Source organism: Cajanus cajan, chromosome 5, assembly GCF_000230855.2.
Source record: "Cajanus cajan strain Asha chromosome 5, NIPB_CcT2T_4, whole genome shotgun sequence".
Lineage (NCBI taxonomy): Eukaryota > Viridiplantae > Streptophyta > Magnoliopsida > Fabales > Fabaceae > Cajanus > Cajanus cajan.
Genome location: NC_138521.1, coordinates 50,833,699 through 50,852,519, shown reverse-complemented (window position 1 = coordinate 50,852,519; position 18,821 = coordinate 50,833,699). Strand labels below are relative to the sequence as shown.

General features: G+C 33.7%; 2 protein-coding genes across 6 annotated transcripts; one reads left to right on the top strand and one right to left on the bottom strand.

The window, feature by feature from the left end:
- Window positions 1-8: 8 nt before the first annotated feature.
- LOC109814904 (ADP-ribosylation factor-like protein 8a) lies at window positions 9-3,030 on the bottom strand. The gene is made up of 6 exons (XM_020379426.3): window positions 2,737-3,030; window positions 2,036-2,117; window positions 1,915-1,947; window positions 1,675-1,796; window positions 656-817; window positions 9-496 (listed from the first exon to the last, which is right to left on the bottom strand). The coding sequence occupies exons 1-6, from the start codon at window positions 2,772-2,774 to the stop codon at window positions 379-381; spliced, it is 555 nt and encodes a 184-aa protein (XP_020235015.1). The 5' UTR covers window positions 2,775-3,030; the 3' UTR covers window positions 9-378.
- Window positions 3,031-14,186: 11,156 nt separating this feature from the next.
- LOC109814902 (uncharacterized) lies at window positions 14,187-18,821 on the top strand. Of its 5 annotated transcripts, none has more exons than XM_020379422.3 (3): window positions 14,187-14,838; window positions 15,423-16,010; window positions 17,844-18,821. In XM_020379422.3, exons 2-3 carry the CDS (start codon window positions 15,453-15,455, stop codon window positions 18,693-18,695), a joined length of 1,410 nt encoding a protein of 469 aa, XP_020235011.1. In that variant the 5' UTR covers window positions 14,187-14,838; window positions 15,423-15,452; the 3' UTR covers window positions 18,696-18,821. The 5 variants fall into 5 exon arrangements, with proteins under 5 accessions (XP_020235011.1, XP_020235012.1, XP_020235010.1 ...); XM_020379423.3 differs by having other exon boundaries at window positions 14,188-14,838; window positions 15,505-16,010; XM_020379421.3 differs by having other exon boundaries at window positions 14,188-14,838; window positions 15,391-16,010.

Here is an 18,821-nt window from a genome sequence, read left to right as displayed (position 1 = left end):
CAACGAAATGACAAAAGAATCCAACTCAATTTATTTGTGTTTGACAGACTCCACTTCAAGAAATAACAAGATCACATATTGCTGATCAGTAGAAAAAATATAATTTAATTTACAAAGACACAGACTGCAGTGCTGTCAGTATTCTAAAGATGCAACTAAACTGACAATGGCAATATGATTCACTCATAAAACAACCCTTGACATGAACTCCATCTTGTCTGATACCCCATTGGACAAGAATGATATTACATTAAGCAAATAAGAAGAGGGCAAGAATCAACTAATGTGCAATCAAGTTAGGCATGCAGATGCCTACAGCAACTTCCAGATATATGTCACTGAGAAATTACTTTAGAATACAAAAAATAAAGGAGCCTCTTAGCTCTTTGATTTGGAGTGCTTGACAAGCCAATCAATAACAGAATCTATGTTGGTCGAGTTTTTGCACGAGATCATGAAGCAGCAAACTTCTCTGTCAGCAATTGACTTCAGATCCCTGCATACCAGATAGCTCTTTTAGCACGAAGCAATATAAAAGTAAAAGTAGAATAAGAAATAGAAGAACATGTAATACTCGAATCAATTCAATACTGAAGCTTTTTAGTGTTAGTTTACTTCGTTATTGCTCCAAGTTGGCAAGAAAGATATATCTTACATTTGGTCAGTCAAAGCTTGTTTAGACAGAGCTCCTGATTTATCAATCTTGTTCCCCAACACCAACAAAGGAATACCACTCAATGATGGCTTACTCAACAAATCATGTAGTTCACTCTTTGATGTGCTATGATTATCTGGATCTGCAGCGTCAACAACATAACTGCAGAAGGAGAAAAGGTGTCAATTCCAAGAAATTTTAGCAACAACTACATGATCCAATCACACAACTGCAAAAGATCGAAGAGGAAGACATATTCAGCAGCAGCATCACTTTTGAATAACAAGGAAAACTGCATTGTAATATAGCAAACCAAGCCTTTAATAACTGGAAGCAGTAAAGCATACATTGAAAGATTTAATTTGTGGAATCATAGAACTCATTCAGTGTAGGACAATCAGTCTAGAGACATGACCAAGTTTCAAAGAGTTATAGTCACTTCCTGGCTGTACAAAACTACCAACTGCTCTAGCCACAATAAGCAATATTAATTAATAAATAAACTTTATTATGACACATGGTTTGTAGAGTCATTAGTAAAAACTAAAAATCAACTTGTACAGACAAAATCTCCAGCACTTTCCCCTTTCTTTTCAGGTACAGACAAGAATCTTTCAATTAAATAGTACACCAGGAAAGAGATCTTGACACGGGCACCTAATTCATAAGTGGAATTGCACCAAGTTCGCTGCTAAAATATATGTTTGGGCTCATGGAGGTAATAGAACAACTTGCCGGTCTTAAAAAGGATAAAATCTACTGGTTATGAAACTATTATGAAGACCAAACAAACAACTGTAATTTGATCAGAAACTCTATTATGGTGATATGGTCTTTCCAGATATTAATATATATGGAAAACATCGAACATGCATATATTGACAAATCAACAATACAAAATGTACAAATATACACTAGTAGACTTTACATTTATCAGTTACGTATGTGTCTCATTGCATGTATCAGTGCAACACTGGGAGAGAAGGAAGAAATTTTAAAATGAGAAGTTTGATCCATACACAATAGCAGAAACTGCACGACAATAACGTTCCCACATGCTGCGGAACCTAGGTTGCCCTCCAAGATCCCATAACTTTATTGTAACATTGCCTTTTGTTACTTTCCTCATATTGAATCCCACCTGGAATCAGATGACAAATAGATTGATCAGAAAATTAGGGCGCTTGATAAGCACAAAAGTTCATGTAGTAAATCAAAGAGAAAGCTGTAACCGAAAGCATTTGGCAAATAACACTTACTGTAGGAATCATGTCCTCGCTATACCCGCCCGTCTAGAAACAATATCAGGGAAATATCTCAGTGAATCAGTCTAATCAAGATGAGTTACAAAGATAGTGCCAATATGATTTTCATACTTACAGCAATAACATTTACAAGTGAAGTCTTTCCAGCATTCTGAAGTCCGATCAGAGATAATTCCATTTCCTGCTTGAAAAAAAGGCTGCAATCAAATTTTTACAATGCAGTGAGCTATTTTGGAGAATGTAACCCTCTAAGCACGGACCAATCATCCACATAAAAAGCACACACAAAATTCAGCTTCTTAGGTACAACCTAACACTTAAAAAGTCGTGTCATAAAAAGAGAAGCACGTTTAGCGCAAACAATAGCCGTTAAAAAAATTCAGCAAACACTTAATCAGAAGTTCACGGATTACCTATGCAGAACAGCAGCTCATATCACTAATCCAAAGTTTGGGAACTAATACAATCATTAGACAAAAATTTTCTGATTGAATTAAATTCTAAAACTAATACAATCCCAAACAAGTTTCATACAAGAATTTACCAATTCCTCCATTTTAAAGATTTAAAATGTGTTAGCAAAATTGGATTTTCTCCCATATATCTCATTACGGAAACAAACATGCCTAGAATTATCATCTATTCAGTAACATAGAGAAACTATTTTGGGGGCACTGAACATCTTAGACATACATGATCACACTAAAACCTTAAAATCCACAATCGGTTTTTATAAACATTCAATTAATTCCGAGTTTAAAACCAATAAATAAATAAAGAGCAGCAGCATTGTAATTTGTTCAGTCTCAAGCTAACCTGCGAAGCCAATTGAGAAAAGATTCCCACAACCCCATCGCTTCTCTTCTCTTATCTGATAAAAAAAAAGAAGAAAAGAAACTATACAAACAAATACACGGATCTACGATTCCCTTTTTTCACGACGAACCCACACACAGATCTTTCACCACTGGTTATCGCATTGGTATCGTATCATAGAAACTACTTTTTGTTTTTTAAAACATTGCTCTTCGCATTGGGGTTTTGATTCAATACAGCCGGTCGTAGGTCGTAGCCGTTGAATCACGCGGGTCCCACACAGAAGAGACAAATGAGGAACATCAGGAATGGTGGCGGCGACGCAGGGGATCACAGCTCCCGATAAGTATTTTTTTATTTTGCTTTGTTTAGAAAATTGTGCCTGTGGATGACCTCACTTCACCCACCCTCGTTATGGCGCGCGTCACTCACGAACCACTAGAAACTTGGAGCGTGTGGAAACTGGGAGAGGCGTGCTGACACGCGCGAGGGTTACATTTGATCATCACGAAATGCCAATTTGCCACGTGTACATTGATAATGGGATTTAACATCTTCTGCAGATCATAATTCAACTGCATAAATCTTAAACCATTGATTTATACTTTTACTTAAATAAAATAATTTAGAAAATAAAAATAGATTAAAATACTTGTTTTAACTGTATCTAGTTTTATTTTTTAATTTAAAATAGATATTTTTAATCTTTATATTTATTTTTTAATATTTTTAGTTCATGGTATTAATTTGTTTAATGTTGTGTCATAAGTGTATTAATTAAATTTTATGTACTAATTAATAAGAGATCATCATCATAAAGATAAATATTCTCTATCTTTGAATTTTTTTTCCCTTTTTCTTCAGTTTCACTAGAGGTGAAGGAAGAAGATGTACTCTTATCTTGACTACTATAGTGCTCTAAGTCCTTCATGATCAGTCTTTTAATAGGCATTGAGAGATAATATGACATTTCCCAAAAAACACTTATGGTGTGTTTGGATGAAGAATTTTACAAATTCAAGGAATTTTAAATTCTTGGTATTTGAATTACTTTGATTTCAATTTCTATCATTGTTAAAATATTTTGTTTGGATAAGTCAATTCAAATTTCTCAAATTTTAAATTGTTAGGTTGGATATGATAATTTGATTCCACCATGATAAAATTGATTTTAAAAATATATTTATATGTTGAGATTTTTAAATTAAATTTTAAAAAAATAAATATTAGCTAATTTTTAAATATTTAATAATTTTAAAAATTAATAGTAGATAATATTTAATAATTTTAAATATATTTTTGAATATTCAATAATTAAAAACATGAAGAGATAAGAGATAAGACAAAATATATAAGTGAAGTAAGAAGATAAAAGTATGAGGAATTTCAAATTCTTACTCTTTTGGGAGAATTTGAAATTCTACTATTTCAAGGAATTTCACAAATGCTTGAATTTCAAATTCCTTATAAATTCCTCATCCAAACAAGGTATTTTACCTCAAAGAAATTAAAATTCTTCAAATAAATGAATTACTCCATGTAAATTCTCCATCCAAACACACTATTAAAGTACTTAATTCTACTAGTCTTAAAACTAGTGTTAGGAACTTGTGTTTGATGTAAGAGTTTGTTTTTCTCATATTTTTCTATAGATGATTCACCCTTATAGTAACTCTTAAAAGAGTATTTCTCTTCTTAATGGTCTTTCCTATGATGTGAAGATGATGATGAGGAATCTTTCTTGTGAGATGTTTTTCTCAACAATTATTACTCAACTTTAATGCATAATTGGATCAAGTCATTAAGGTCCTTATATGACAAGAGCTTAACTTTTTCTCTTATCACTATGCTCAAGCTACTAAGAAACCTAACAATGGTGATTCTCTCCTTCTCCCTTATTCCTACTCTCATAATGTATAACTCCATATTTTGTTATATTCATATATACCTGTGTGTGTTTTATGAAGTCTTTGGAGTCTATCCATAAGCTCTTTATCATAGTATGAGAGTATGTCCCTTCTCCTTATAACATTCTCAAGGTCACTCCAATATTTAGCACTATACTCAATACGAATCCTTTCTCTCTCTCTCTCTCTCTTTCTATGGAGGTCAACCAAGACATAACATATCCTTAGAAGCTAAAGGTTGTTTGTGGAACCTTTTTCTCTTCATTCACTTGGTTGCAAACAAAAAGTTATTCCACTCTCATCTCCCAATCTAAATAAGTCTCTACATCATCCTTATCATGAAACTGAGGGAGATCCACCTTGGATTCCCTTCTATGTTCCCTTTTGGGTCTATGATTTCCAAGCTCATATTTGTAGCAGTTACTCATATGGATACTATCATGATGACTCAAGCTAGGGCTCTTGGAAGAGCCACTACTATATGAGTTACTACCATGATTTTTCTTTTGTTTATTCTCTAGAAGTGTTTGCCTTTCTTTAAACTTTCTAAGTTCTTGCTCTAGATACGTTTCTATCTCTTCCATTTCTACCTTATTCCTTCATTTTCTAACATTTGTTCTTTTCTCCAAAGCTCAAGTGTCTTCAGTTCACCTATGAGTTTTTCAAGGTTTAAAGGTGAACTATAGTCACTATCACTTTGAGAAATGAGTGAAGTGTCCCTAGGCATGATGCAATTTGTTAGAAAAAATATTTTTTGCTAGTCTAAGCGAAATGAAACCTAATGTGTTTTAAGAAGTGTTTAGAACCTCTTAAACATTCTAACATTTGACAAGAAATTAAAAGGAAATAATAAAGAAAAATAAAGGATGTAATCTAAATGTGTTCATAATTGAAAGTTTGGGTGGACACTTATGAGTCTCCTAACACACTTTCTCACAAGCACTAATCAATTACTAAACAAAAATAACAAACAAATTGGAAGTTTTAAGTAGATAATTAGAAACTCTCAAAACCATTTCCAAGTAAAAGACCTTTACAAGAAAATGATTAAAAACTGGAAATAAAAGAATGCAACAGTTCTTCTAAGTCTTCTTCTACACAATGAACAAATTTATTAGTATAGGTGATATTATAGTATTTTCTCTCCTCTCCAAAGTGTTTGGTACTCAAGCTCTCCCAAGAGATAGTGTCAACCAAGAAGCAAATCCTCCTAAGCCTTTATCAACATTCCAATATGCTACCTTGTGACAAGTGTCTTAATTACCTTCCCAAAGAAATTTGCACGCCAAAAATAACAATAGAAGAAATTTTAGAAGACAAACAATAAAAACACAATTAAAATAAGGTAAACTCAAATGAAATTAAGTGTGACAAAATTCAAAGAATTACAAGAAAATAGACAAACAAAAATTAGGGTACACTTTAGAAGCTATAACATCAAAGGAATAGCTCTAGAATTGGATTACAAAATCAAGAAAGACATAAATTCATTTCCAAATTAAATGCAATTTTGAATTAAATGAAATGAGATAAATATTTTTGAATTGTTTTTTTTTTCACAAATGCTCCACAATATTTTTTTTATAACATATTTTTATCTTTTTCTTATATTTTTATTTTCTATTTCTTTTTTCTTTTTTTTTCCCTACACCTTTTTCTATATTTTTGAGCTATTTTATGATTATTTTTTCTTCTAATTGTTGTAATTTTGTCACAAAATTTTCCAAAACAAGAAATTCAAAATTGTAAAAAGTTTATAAGTAGACTATAACAATATACAATTTATTAATAAGTGTTGACTTTTATTAATTAAAAAGTGATGTTGTGATTGGTGTCGCAACCCAAAAATTTTTGATCTTGCGACCTATAGTTTAGACATCCTTTTGAAAGTCTCATCAATTAAGGAATGCCTAGACGCTAGACTAATCCTTAATTAATGTTTTTTTGAAAATAGGTTCATGGAGTCGCCACCAATGTTTTACTCAAAACATTGGAAAAAGAAAAGGTTTTTAAAGGTCCAATAATGACCTTGATAACCAGAATTGGGTTCGAGAGTCGGTTACGTGTAGGGAAGGTATTAAGCACCCCTACAATGCCCTTAATCGGTACCCTATGATGAAGTTAGCATTATAAACAATAATAATATAAATATTTAATCCCCTTTTATTAATTACTATTTACATGCTTGAAATTTAAATTAAACAATTGACTCTAAAATATCTACATGATTGCTTTTATTATAACAATACTTGTCAAATATAAGAAATAAAAGAGAGCGAAGAAGATTGATTAAAATACCTCGTAGCAAGCTTTGTTAAATCTTCCAATGTGAAAATTCTACATGCTTTGTGGCAACCTTTCACACTACACAAATGTCTCACAAATCTCAAGAAATACAATAGGAGGGAGAGAGAGAAATTTCGAGCTCTAAAGAGTTGGATGAAATTTTGTGGCCTTGAGAATTGTGTCCGAGCTGTCTATTTATAGACATCAAAAAGTTTCCAGAACGGCCCATTCCAAAATCGGAACGGCCTGTTCTAGATCCGATCATTCTGTGTTAATTTTGTAACTGGAACGACCCGTTCTGAAACTAGAACGACCTGTTCCAGATATGAGATTAACACATAATTGGCTAGGTTGGAACGGCCATTCCAAATAAGGGTTTTTAGGCCTTTTTAATAACTTAGAACGACCCGTTCCAGTTTAGGAACAGCCCATTCCAGTTAAGGTTTAATCCCTTTTTTAGGAGCTTGGAACGACCCATTCGTTTGGGAACGGCCCGTTCCAGTCTAGGAACGGGCCGTTCCAAACTAGGGTTTTAGGTCCTTTTAGGAACTTGGAACGACTCGTCTCGGTTTTGCAACAACCTGTTCCAGGCTACTAAAACTAGCTTGTTTGGGCTTTTAGGCCTCCTGATGTCTTGTCCTATTATTTCCATGCTTGGGAGCTCCATTTCTTTGATGATAGACGTCCATTTCATAGCTTTTGTTGGTCCGGTTGGGTGTCTACAATTGGTTGTTTAATTGTTGTGAAACTCTAAGGATTTATGAATCCTAATGAGTTTATGTTATTTAGGAGTTGTTTTGAGTTGAGGTCAAGTTGACTAGTTAGGGGAAAATGTGTAAGGTCTTTCTTAAGAATTGGATTTCATAAGTTCATTACTTCAAAAATCTAAAGAGAAGTTAGAGAGAGAAGCTATGGAGTTAGAATTTCTTTATTCTTCTTCTGAGTCCTCGAGAGAGTACTAAGATCTTCCCTAGAGCTTGGTTGTAGGAGTTGTGTAGAGATTCAAGGATCAAAAGGCTAAGAATCAAGTGGTGGTGGTGAGATCGTACGAAGTTAGTCGAGAGACTTCTTTTTATTCTTCCCTGATTCTAGGTGGTTTGGAGGTAAGAGAAGTTATAACTTGAATTTTTGATGAATTGTTTGAGTTGTATACTACTTGAATTCACTAAAATCATGGTTGTGTTGATGATTGTGACTTAGAACTCTTATGTTCTCGATTTGTAGTGTTTCTTGAACATGTTGAAGAGAAATTGGTGATTTTAGTCATATGTTGGTTGCACGTGGTTTTCTAGTGGGATTTAAATGCTTGTGAATGTATGTATGGTTTCATGAATTGCATGTTGGAAATTTTTTAGTTTTAGGTAGATCGAGCCAAAATAGTGATTTTGTCAATGCAAAAATCACCATCGCACCGAGCATAACTTCATGATGTTAGGCGTGATTGGTAGCATCATATATGAGTTAGAGGAGAGCTCTTTGACTTGCTAATTTCGGGTATAGGTTAAGGGGTGTTAGGTGTGTTTGCCTCGAGAACTCTTTGATTTGGTGACATTGGACCCCAATTTGAGTGGTGCTAGGCATGATCAACGGAATAGCTCTCTACCTTGACGACGTCAAATGCATGTTGAATAACATTGAACGTGAGTCTGACAACTGTTATTATTTGAATGAGGTTAGGCATGGGTTTAGTCACACTAAGTGTGATTGACATAGGGGCTCTTTTCCTCATTTACATTGAGTGCAAGTGGTTTGGCATTGGGCATGGGCAAGCTAGAGGCCTTGCCTCAATGATGTCGGGCATTGGGAGAATGGTGCTAGGCATGAGTTGCCAAATGAAAATGTGTTATTTATTTGACTACATGTTGAACATATGTGTAATAAGTTAGATTATCCATATGAATTATGTTGTTATATAACCCTAATTCCTTATACATTCATCTAGGATGATGTATGTTGATATTTAAGTTGCTTAAAGTTGTAAGTTGATGAGAGTTAAACTGTAGTATAGTTGTATGAACAATAGTGTTGAAAGTAGTTATGTTAAGAATGCTTGATGCATGGAGTTGAGTTGTATTCATTGACTTAGGACTAGAGGATAGATATTATTTTAAAAGATGAATATCCTATTGTGAAGATATAGTGATGCGGTGCTCTACGAGCCTAGCTATTGAAAAATCCTTCTTAAGTAGTTAACTCTTGAAGTGGAGTGTTGAGTCTCCTCTAGGTCCTTAGTTGATACAACATGGGGGTCATTCAAGCCATATTGATTATTATGAAATGACCAATGTAGAACCATATGGGAGCAAGGTCGAGTCATATGTATATAAAGAAGTAAGGTACAAGGTCGATGGTCAAAATCCCTGACTAGTACCGGAAGGAACGCAATATTTAGAGGGTAATCGATGAGCTAATTCCATAATAAGTTTAGTTATGCATGTTAAGTCCATGGTAGGCTCACACCCAAGTTATTCGAACTTTGACAATAATACTAGACTTTCCTAATTTTAAGTGGAAAAATTTGAGCAACCATGTTGTAGTGTGGATTTTATCCAAACTTCTTGTTGATCTTGCAAGCCCAAAAAGATTGTGTTATTAAGTTGGTTCGATAGGGGTAAACCACTTAAAATGTTCACCTTTGTTGTAAGAGATCTTTTAGTTGAATGTATAACAATGCATAAAGTTGTTGTGTTGTGTATATGATGATGGAAGAAACCTTCACTTGACCAAACAAGTGATACCAATTGAAGTCTCCTTCAAACTAAGATCGTGCTACACCTCCTTCAAGCCTCCTTCAAGAATTTAAACCAAAGTAATGGTTGAAGAACAAGGAGAATTATAGGTGCCACACTCCAATGAAGGAAGATTAGCCAAGATCACTCCTAGAGCTTTCACAAATTGGCGACAGGAATGAACCTAGTTCACTAGGCTCCCAAGGATTGCTAAGGGAGAAACTTGAGAGGAAATAATGCACTCAAATGTCATATATCTCAAAATTACCAAATATAAGGTCGAATGGATGTTTATATAGGCTATAGGTAGCTTGCTAAGTAAACTTAAGCCAACCATAGTTTAAAAGACTAAGTCGGTTTAACTTAACCATAGGCACCCAAAATTTTGAATTCAAACACTTCTTGCATTTGAATTGGCACACCAAGTTCAAATGAAGGATAAAAGTATTTTAAATCAAATTTAAGTACACCATGTGACCGGTCATCCATTAGGCGTGACTAATGAGCTTAGAGTTAGCTACAATAAGGTGTATAAGAAGATCCCAGGCAACCTTGCAAAGGCTGGATCCAATCAAGCACAATTAGTCATACTTAATGAAGTCCAATTCCATATATTGATGCACAAACATCTACCTAAAGACTAAGACATCCACACCGCTCAAAGACTATGACCTCACAACCCAAGGTCATGTCCTATAAAAGTCATACAACCTAAGGTACCCCACAATACAAAAGTAAAATAAAATAAACACTAAAATAAATTACAAGGAAACCTATACTAACCTATGCATGACTAGAAAATGAGCACTAGAGGGAGAAAAGTGAATACCAAATACTCAATGAGAGTAGGCCTATTAGGGTAGTCCCTCCTCCTTCTTCCTCAATCCTCCTAGCAATGGATCTTGTTAAGGGTCTCACTTGCATACTTAAGGGTGGTTCTCTATCATATGATATGTTGATAAGTTGTATAGTTGAGTTGAAAGTTGAGATATTATTGTGTTGTTTAAGTTCAAAACATTGATGAGTTGTATTGTGTGGTTCATATGTTGTGTTGACATGTTAAAAGTTGTTAATTAGAGTTGTTGTGTTGATTACGTAATTGTTGAGATGTTGATGTTGATAGTATAATTGTACTTTACTTCTGTACTTGTTGTGTTGTCTTATGTAAGTTTGCATTTTTCTTGTATTTGGATTACAATAATCATACTTGTTATAGGAGTAGGGTAGGAGTAGGCTAGAGGCTGAGAATTATTGAGAGTCATGCTAGAGAAAGGTTATGTTGATTATGCTACTTTTATATAGCTATTTTGTAGTAATTGCTTGACTGACAATCTAGGTTTATGTTTTCAGTCCAAAATTATTGTGTGTGAATATATATATATATATATATATATATATATATATAATATTATATTATATATTTGTGTTTTTACATGTATATCTAGAGATTGTTTGCATGTTAACCTTAGGTAATTATATTTATGTTTTCTGCTGCTTAGTTGCTAAGTTGTAAAGTGTAAGACCCTGTCAATTCGTTACATAAACAAGTTCAAAATGATTCAAAAATTGGTGGACAATGATGTTATTGCTCTTGCTTTTTTTACTTAGGCCTTTGATTTTTAAACCTTTTGAACTTCAAAGAGGGAGGTCAACTAATATTTTGTTGCAACCTCAAGAGTTTAAAATATTCACCAAAGTTTGAAATCAAATTGAATCACAAAAAATCCAAGGAAACAATGAATAATGAAAACTACAAGACATTTGAAAACCTAACTCTACTAGAAACATGTTGATGATCTAATAACATGTATGAACTAGAAAAGTATGAACTAAAAACACATCAAACAATTTCGGCCAACATAATATAACACGTAGTTTTCAAGATTCAAAGCCAAAAATGACTACTAAAAGTGTTGACATACTAGAACTACACATGTTTTTTAAGACATTATGCATTTACATATAGATTTCAAAATAAGAACTTATAACATTACACAAACTGTATTTCATACTTCAAACATCATTTCATACATCAAAATATAAAGGAAAACTCATAGAACAAGAATCCTAAGGTCATGCAAATATAATTGGTTCATAAAAACTAGAACTAATTTTTTTTAACCTAAATTTTCAAGACATTTTTTAGATTTATCATATAGCATACAAAATTTAGTTCTAAGCAATAAAAACTACACAAGACATGAAATAATACTTAGACAACACAAAATTAGGATAGAAAAAACCTCCATGGATGAACCTAAGATCATGATACCAAATATAATGAAACTATTGGAGGAGATATTTGTTGTTTCTTTTCTACTAGCTCTATTAAAGCTCTCAATCTTCATCCATGGAACTTAAACCTTCAAAGAGAGACCAAAAATGGTGGAGAGACAAGGAATGATGTGCGCCACTTCAAGGTGAATATGAGCAAGAGAGGAAGAACTCTCCACAATGAGGAATTTATTGATAAAAGTTCATGAGTAAATTCTGTTAAGAATGAACTAAGACTTTTGGGAGAAAAAATTAAAGATCAATTTTATTCACCAACAAAAGTGATGCATATGTACAAGGGAGGTCCTACATATAGAGTTTGGTAGCTTGTGGTGCAAGTTAAGCTAACCATGGTTACATGTAACCTAAGTTAGGTTAACTTGTATTAAAGACTACTAACTCTAGTTACAATTTGAATTTCAAATTTTTCTCTAAAAATGTCATTATCCTAGATCTAGAATAACTAATAGAAGTGTCACATGACAAGGCAAAAAAAGTGTGACTCATGTCAACATTCTAAATCTTAAAGAGCCAATGGAGGTTTGCCACGTGACAAGATGTCAAAAGTGTGACTAGACAAAACCATGTGACATGTTGGAAACTTGAATGGCCATGAAACACCTTATCCAACCAAGTGGATAGCCAACTACTTGGACCATGCACCTAAGGTGTTCATGGCCTATTCAAGCCCAATAAGTTCATAACTCAATTTCTAGTTACACCCCTTAAAATATTGTATACACCCCTAAAAATAAAAATTATAAGAAAATAAATTCCTACTCTATTTGACCTAAAAATATAAGGTTAAAATTAAGAAATATTTACAAAGAAGAGAAAGTAAACTACTAAAAGTGACCCGACGTTTAATAAGAACTTGGACTGTCTTTTTTCAAGTTTAGCCCACTCCTCTTGTTTTTTTTTTGTTTTTTATTTGGCCCCTTGGCATGATGTCATCAAATCCTTTATAAAAGATAATATCATTTGTGCAATGTTAAAAGAGACCAAATTATTAATGTAAGTACCAACAATTGAATGAGACTTGATCTCTTATATAATTTTAACTATCAAATTATATTCAAAATATCATGCGTGTTATGATTTAAAAAATATGCTAACTTTTAGAAACAATTTCATAGAGTGAACTAAGAAATTATTATTTTCAAAATTGAAGGACAATGAAAATTTTCATAAAGAAGACAAAATATTCGTCATAATTAAGAATTAAATATAGACACGTATATAATTGATAGAATATGAATTGACTCTTTTTTTTATTATCATTTTCTCACTTTAACTAATAACGTTATTTTAAGGGAGGTGAGCAGTTTTTAAAAACTAAAAAGAAGGTGTGTGACATTTAAATAGATCTTAGGAGAGATGAGTGTATTTTTCCCTAAATTATATTGTCTTTAGTATTGTACTAACATGTAACACTTCTATTTTTTCTCCCAAGATCTTAAATAAATGTTATTTATATATCTAAAAATAAATATTAAGACTAAAAATAGTAATTTTAGATTTTAGAAAGATAAAAATCGAATAAGAATATTTTACAAGCACCAAAAGTAAAATTACTTTATTTGAAAAGGACAAAAATGTTTTTTTTATAAAGATTAAAATCAAAACTTTTTCTTATAGGAACTTAGAAATATATTTAATTTTTTTTAATAGTTCAAGAAGTTTGTAAGTTAATCACGTTGATATGGGTTCAGTCATAGTGGTTAGAATATCATATTGTTTTCAATTTCATCAATTTATTTTAATTATTTTATTGTTGTCCTTGATTAGTAGTATATGGATCAATTGAAACAGATTACGGTCATTCAAGCATATCATGATTGATGCTTTTATCCTTGTCATTGTTGTTAATATTGAGTTTTTTTGTTCGTCCATGGAGTATCCATTACTGATTATCAACATTGAGTTTGACATGAATTCTTAATTTTAAAGAGCATGATCACAAAAAAAATTTTAATTAAGGAAAAATTTTATGTTTATAAATATTATTTTTCATAATTATCAACAGACTTCAATTTTTCAATTAAAATGAATTAAAAGTTGTGAGAAATCTATTGTAAAATAGCATTGAAATCCGTAGTTAATGAAAAAAGTACAAAATTACTATTTATAATGTAAATTCTTATGATTTTATTTTATTACAAAGATAAAAAAGACAAAAAAAGGAACAAAATAAAGTTGTTGCTTATGGAAGCAAATTTCCATCTCAGGCTTGTCTTCAAGAAGAAGCGAACAACTAGAGGTTGGACACCTTTAACACCCAACTTAGCTAAAAATTATGCATATTGATTCTTTTCAGAAGATGTATGATGAGTATTGGATAGAGAAACATTACTCTTTTCCCATAAATTCTCTTATGATGGTTATCTCATTTCCAAACATGTGATGTGTACTTTATCTGAGCCAAGTTGAATTGTATGCTTGGGATTAGAAAGACTATAGGGGAATTACAAAAGCATGATTAAATAATGGGTGAAAGTATAAAGTCCTGCATAGTAATGTAAACTAAAGATCATAGTGAATTAAAATTAAATGCTGAGATGTGGCAAACTGTGTGAGTTTCTGATTAAACTTGGTGAAAACACAACCAGGACATTGTGATGGTCATGTCTTTGATTAAGCAAGAGATCGCGGTCTAAACAGAATCATACATACATAGCTGTTCTGTTAGATACTAAAAGACAAAAGAAAGCACTAGTGTTCTGTGGTTGTGGAGTCAACGTCATAAACTCAGATCCAAAACCCAACGACAACGTCGTCTAATTAATTTCCTTCTTTTTGGACCGCAACTGCTGGATTTACACTACCTATTACCTTATGAGTCTGTAAGGACGAAGAGAACACCATGCCGAGTCCTTTTGCTAATCTCATAGTTCGGCTTGTCCCAGGTCAGTGAATGTTCTACTACACTTCACCCCACACTTAACTTTCCTTTCTTTTAATTCATCTTGTTCACGCATTCTTCTCATACGGTCTTGTGTGTAAAACCCTTTTACGCCTGCTTACAATTTAATCTCGCAAAGATACATGTTATTGGCACTGGCCATAATAGATGCGTGGATAAACTTTTCATATATGAATTGTGAACCATCAAAATAAGGATGTTGAGAATTCATAGTTTTCACTAGCATAATGGATCGAAATACTAAGCTTTTATCCATGCTTAAAATTGATGCCTTCAATCTTGAGAAGAACTTGCTATGAAGAGTAGAAATTTAGAAACTGTATTCTATCTTGTTCCTTTCTTATGGGTTTCTAAGTATTGGAAATATTGGGTCTTACACATGTATATTGTTTTCATCAACAAACAATATCTCTTCATCAAACAATACCTCCTTTCATCATACTTTGTTGTTACGGTTTTCAGGTTTACTTATAATTCCTTGCTTGTAAAGTAGATGTTGGTGGTTTCTTTTAATAGGGTTATCCGGTCTCAATAGGTTGCGTTTTGTAAATTAATTGCAATTTCCAGCATGATTTTGAAGATAAAAAGGAAGAGAAAATGAGGATGAGGAACCTATACAGGAAACCAACTACTTTACGTTGCAATGCAGGGAGCAGATGCTATTCTACATCCACTGTAATATGGAGCTTTTTAGGATGCCTACTTTTGTTTCATCTATATTCCAATATTCAGCATAAACATGGGGAAGGTAGAGAGGTGCAATTGCTCTTGACTAATCATCCTCAATTCCGTGAACTCCAACAAGTTGAAGAGGAGATGATCCAACTTCCTCCACCCAAGGGGAAAAGGTCCCCTCGAGCCTCTAAACGCAAGCATAAGCGTGTAACCCCACTGGTTGATGAATTCTTGGATGAAGATTCACGATTGAGACATGTTTTCTTTCCTGGTAACAAGAGTGCTATTGATCCAATGAAGGTCACAGGGAATGATACTTATTACTACTACCCTGGGAGAATTTGGTTGGATACTGATGGAAATCCTATTCAAGCTCATGGAGGGGGTATTCTATATGATGAAAGATCACGCACATACTATTGGTATGGTGAATATAAAGATGGACCCACGTATCATTCTCACAAGAGAGGAGCTGCTCGAGTAAGTCATTTCAGTTGAAAATGTTTTAACCATAGTCAATAATTTGTCTTGAGGGCTATGCGCGTTTATTCAGTTTTTTTTTTTTTTTTTTCCAATTTCATTAAATAAAACTAACAGTTATCAATGACTAGCTTCTTTTTATGATGGTGCGAATTTCTTGTAGTTGCATGCTTTTGCTTATTAAAGAGAGAATAAAACAATAAGATTTTTTTAGTGAGGAAAAAGCTACTAGATTAAAGAACCACATTTGACCTTCATATATGCATTTTGATCCTTCTTTGCCCCAAGCTCCCTGTACAGACATGCATTTAATTGTTATTGTTTTTGTTTAAGAAAGGGCCTTATGCTGCCAGCCTATTTTAAATAAATTCAATACCTTGACATTCTTATTATCATCATTATTAATTGAAGTCTATGGCAGCAAGAGGAACTGAATTTTGATTTAGTTCTTGTCTCTTGAGATGCTAATGTTGGAACAATATTTCCACATTCTTGTTACTCCACAAAAAGCGGATATATAATAGCTAATGCAGTGCATGTTTGGATAATCATTGCGTCCATTCCAAAAGTATGTTCGAAAGATAGAAATACTGTAATGGAATGCACCATTTTCTGTTTCTTACTCTTCCACCGCCATAGAATCAACCTAATTGGTGTCAAAGTCAGTCAGACAAATCCTCCACCTCACAGTCACCATCAAATATGCCTTCCCTAGCAGCCCCATTTGGATTTCAAAATGTGAAAAACATCTAAACAGAATGTCCTTGGGGGATTTTAGTTGACTCACCAGTCACCACACTATGATAGAAGACTCTGTCAAGGCTTGTGTCACTGCAAGTTAAATTATATTTCGGAATTAGTTTTCTTCACATTTCTGCATCCGTAGGAGTATTACCATCATCTTCTGCAAGTTTCAAAACTAACATGGCTTAGCTTCCAATAAACCAGTCTTGCCAATCAAATCAATGATGCACCTTTTTTGAGAGAGGATACACTTCAACTTTGATTGACAAAGTTGGGCTACTGCATGATAAGTTAGTTCTTTCCCAAGATGAGAGACCTTTGGCCATGAGGCCCATGACTAAAATTTGCATTGCTTTTTTGCATAGCTTTTCTTCACTCATCTCGGGCTCACAATTCCTTTCATTATACATCACAGCTTATATGTCCCATCAAAGCTCAGAAATACACTGAATATAGGTTCTTTTCTTATAATTGAACAATAAGGTTTTACTGATAAGACATCTAAGTTTTCTGAAATGCCGATGATCTGTCAAAAACTTGTTTCTCCTATATTCTCCCTTCTACTGAACAATCCCTTTGAATTCTTGCACAAGTTCGAGAAGAATTTACATATAGCACTAAAATAAAAATAAAAAAGAAAAAAGGAAAAGATCTTGGCTCTTCTGACCTTCCACATGTCAATAGCAAGTTCATATAGGGAGTGACCTAGGGAATTTTTTGTTTCTTCATCAAAATAACTTGTGCAACCTTTTATTTTTATTCTATATATGGTAACACAAGTAAATTTGTTGCAGAATGTTTTGGCTCCGTGTCAACTGCCAATCATTCTTTTGCATTTTAATCTATGGTTTTGCCTTCTACCCCTATACTTCATGGACTTGAAACAAACTTGTTTCTCCAACATTAACACGCTCTTGATTACCAAAAGATTTGTAGATAACTGTTTTCAAGGCAGTCTTGTGATAGTAAAGGTTATAATCTCATTCTAGTAGCTTCCAAGGGAATTTTTATTTTCAACAAAGCATCTATATTTGCTTAGCCGCATACCCTTTTGACGAGACTCTAGCCTTTATCTCTCTCTCTCAACAGGTGGACATTATAGGAGTTGGTTGCTATTCTTCTAAGGACTTGTGGACCTGGAAACACGAAGGTATTGTATTGGCAGCAGAGGAAACAAATGGAACCCACGACCTGTACAAGTCTAATGTGCTTGAGAGGCCAAAAGTAATTTACAACGAGAAAACCAGAAAGTATGTGATGTGGATGCACATTGACGATGCCAATTATACAAAAGCTGCTGTTGGCATAGCAATTAGTGATGCACCTGATGGTCCATTCGAATATCTTGGTAGCCAAAGGCCCCACGGATATGAAAGCAGGGATATGACAGTTTTCAAAGATGAGGATGGTGTGGCATACCTTATCTACTCCTCTGAAGAAAACAATGTACTACACATTGGACCCCTGACCGAAGATTATCTGAACGTGGTTCCTGTCATGAGAAGAGTTTTCGTGGGACAGCGAAGGGAAGCACCAGCTGTGTTCAAGCACCAGGGTACATACTACATGATCACATCTGGCTGCACGGGATGGGCCCCGAATGAAGCACTGGCTCATGCTGCTGAGTCAATCCTGGGGCCTTGGGAGACAATGGGAAATCCATGTGTTGGAGGGAACAAAATGTTTCGAATTGCCACCTTTCTTGCTCAAAGCACTTTTGTGCTTCCCCTACCCGGCTTCCCGGGTTCGTTTATTTTCATGGCTGATAGATGGAATCCAGCTGACTTAAGAGACTCTAGATATGTTTGGTTGCCTTTGATAGTGGAAGGACCTGCTGATCAAGCTCTGGAGTACACTTCTGGACTCCCATTGTGGTCAAGAGTTTCTATCTTTTGGCATAAAAAATGGAGGCTACCTCAAGGGTGGAACACATTCAAGTAATTTGGTTTTTTCTTGTACATTCTATATTTGTTGAGAAACTTCGTGTACATTTGTGGTCACCAAAGAAGCACCGATTCTTCAGACTTTACGATACGAGAAATACTAATAACACACTTTTTTTAAATA

Excerpts from the sequence above, each read along its gene's own strand:
- LOC109814902 (XM_020379422.3), top strand. The coding sequence starts at position 15,453 with ATGAGGATGAGGAACCTATACAGGAAACCAACTACTTTACGTTGCAAT. Across the intron at positions 16,011-17,843 it reads ACAAGAGAGGAGCTGCTCGA|GTGGACATTATAGGAGTTGG; the intron begins GTAAGTCATTTC and ends CTCTCTCAACAG.
- LOC109814904 (XM_020379426.3), bottom strand. The coding sequence starts at position 2,774 with ATGGGGTTGTGGGAATCTTTTCTCAATTGGCTTCGCAG. Across the intron at positions 2,118-2,736 it reads TTTCTCAATTGGCTTCGCAG|CCTTTTTTTCAAGCAGGAAA; the intron begins GTTAGCTTGAGA and ends ATTTGATTGCAG. Across the intron at positions 818-1,674 it reads CGTGCAGTTTCTGCTATTGT|TTATGTTGTTGACGCTGCAG; the intron begins GTATGGATCAAA and ends CTCCTTCTGCAG.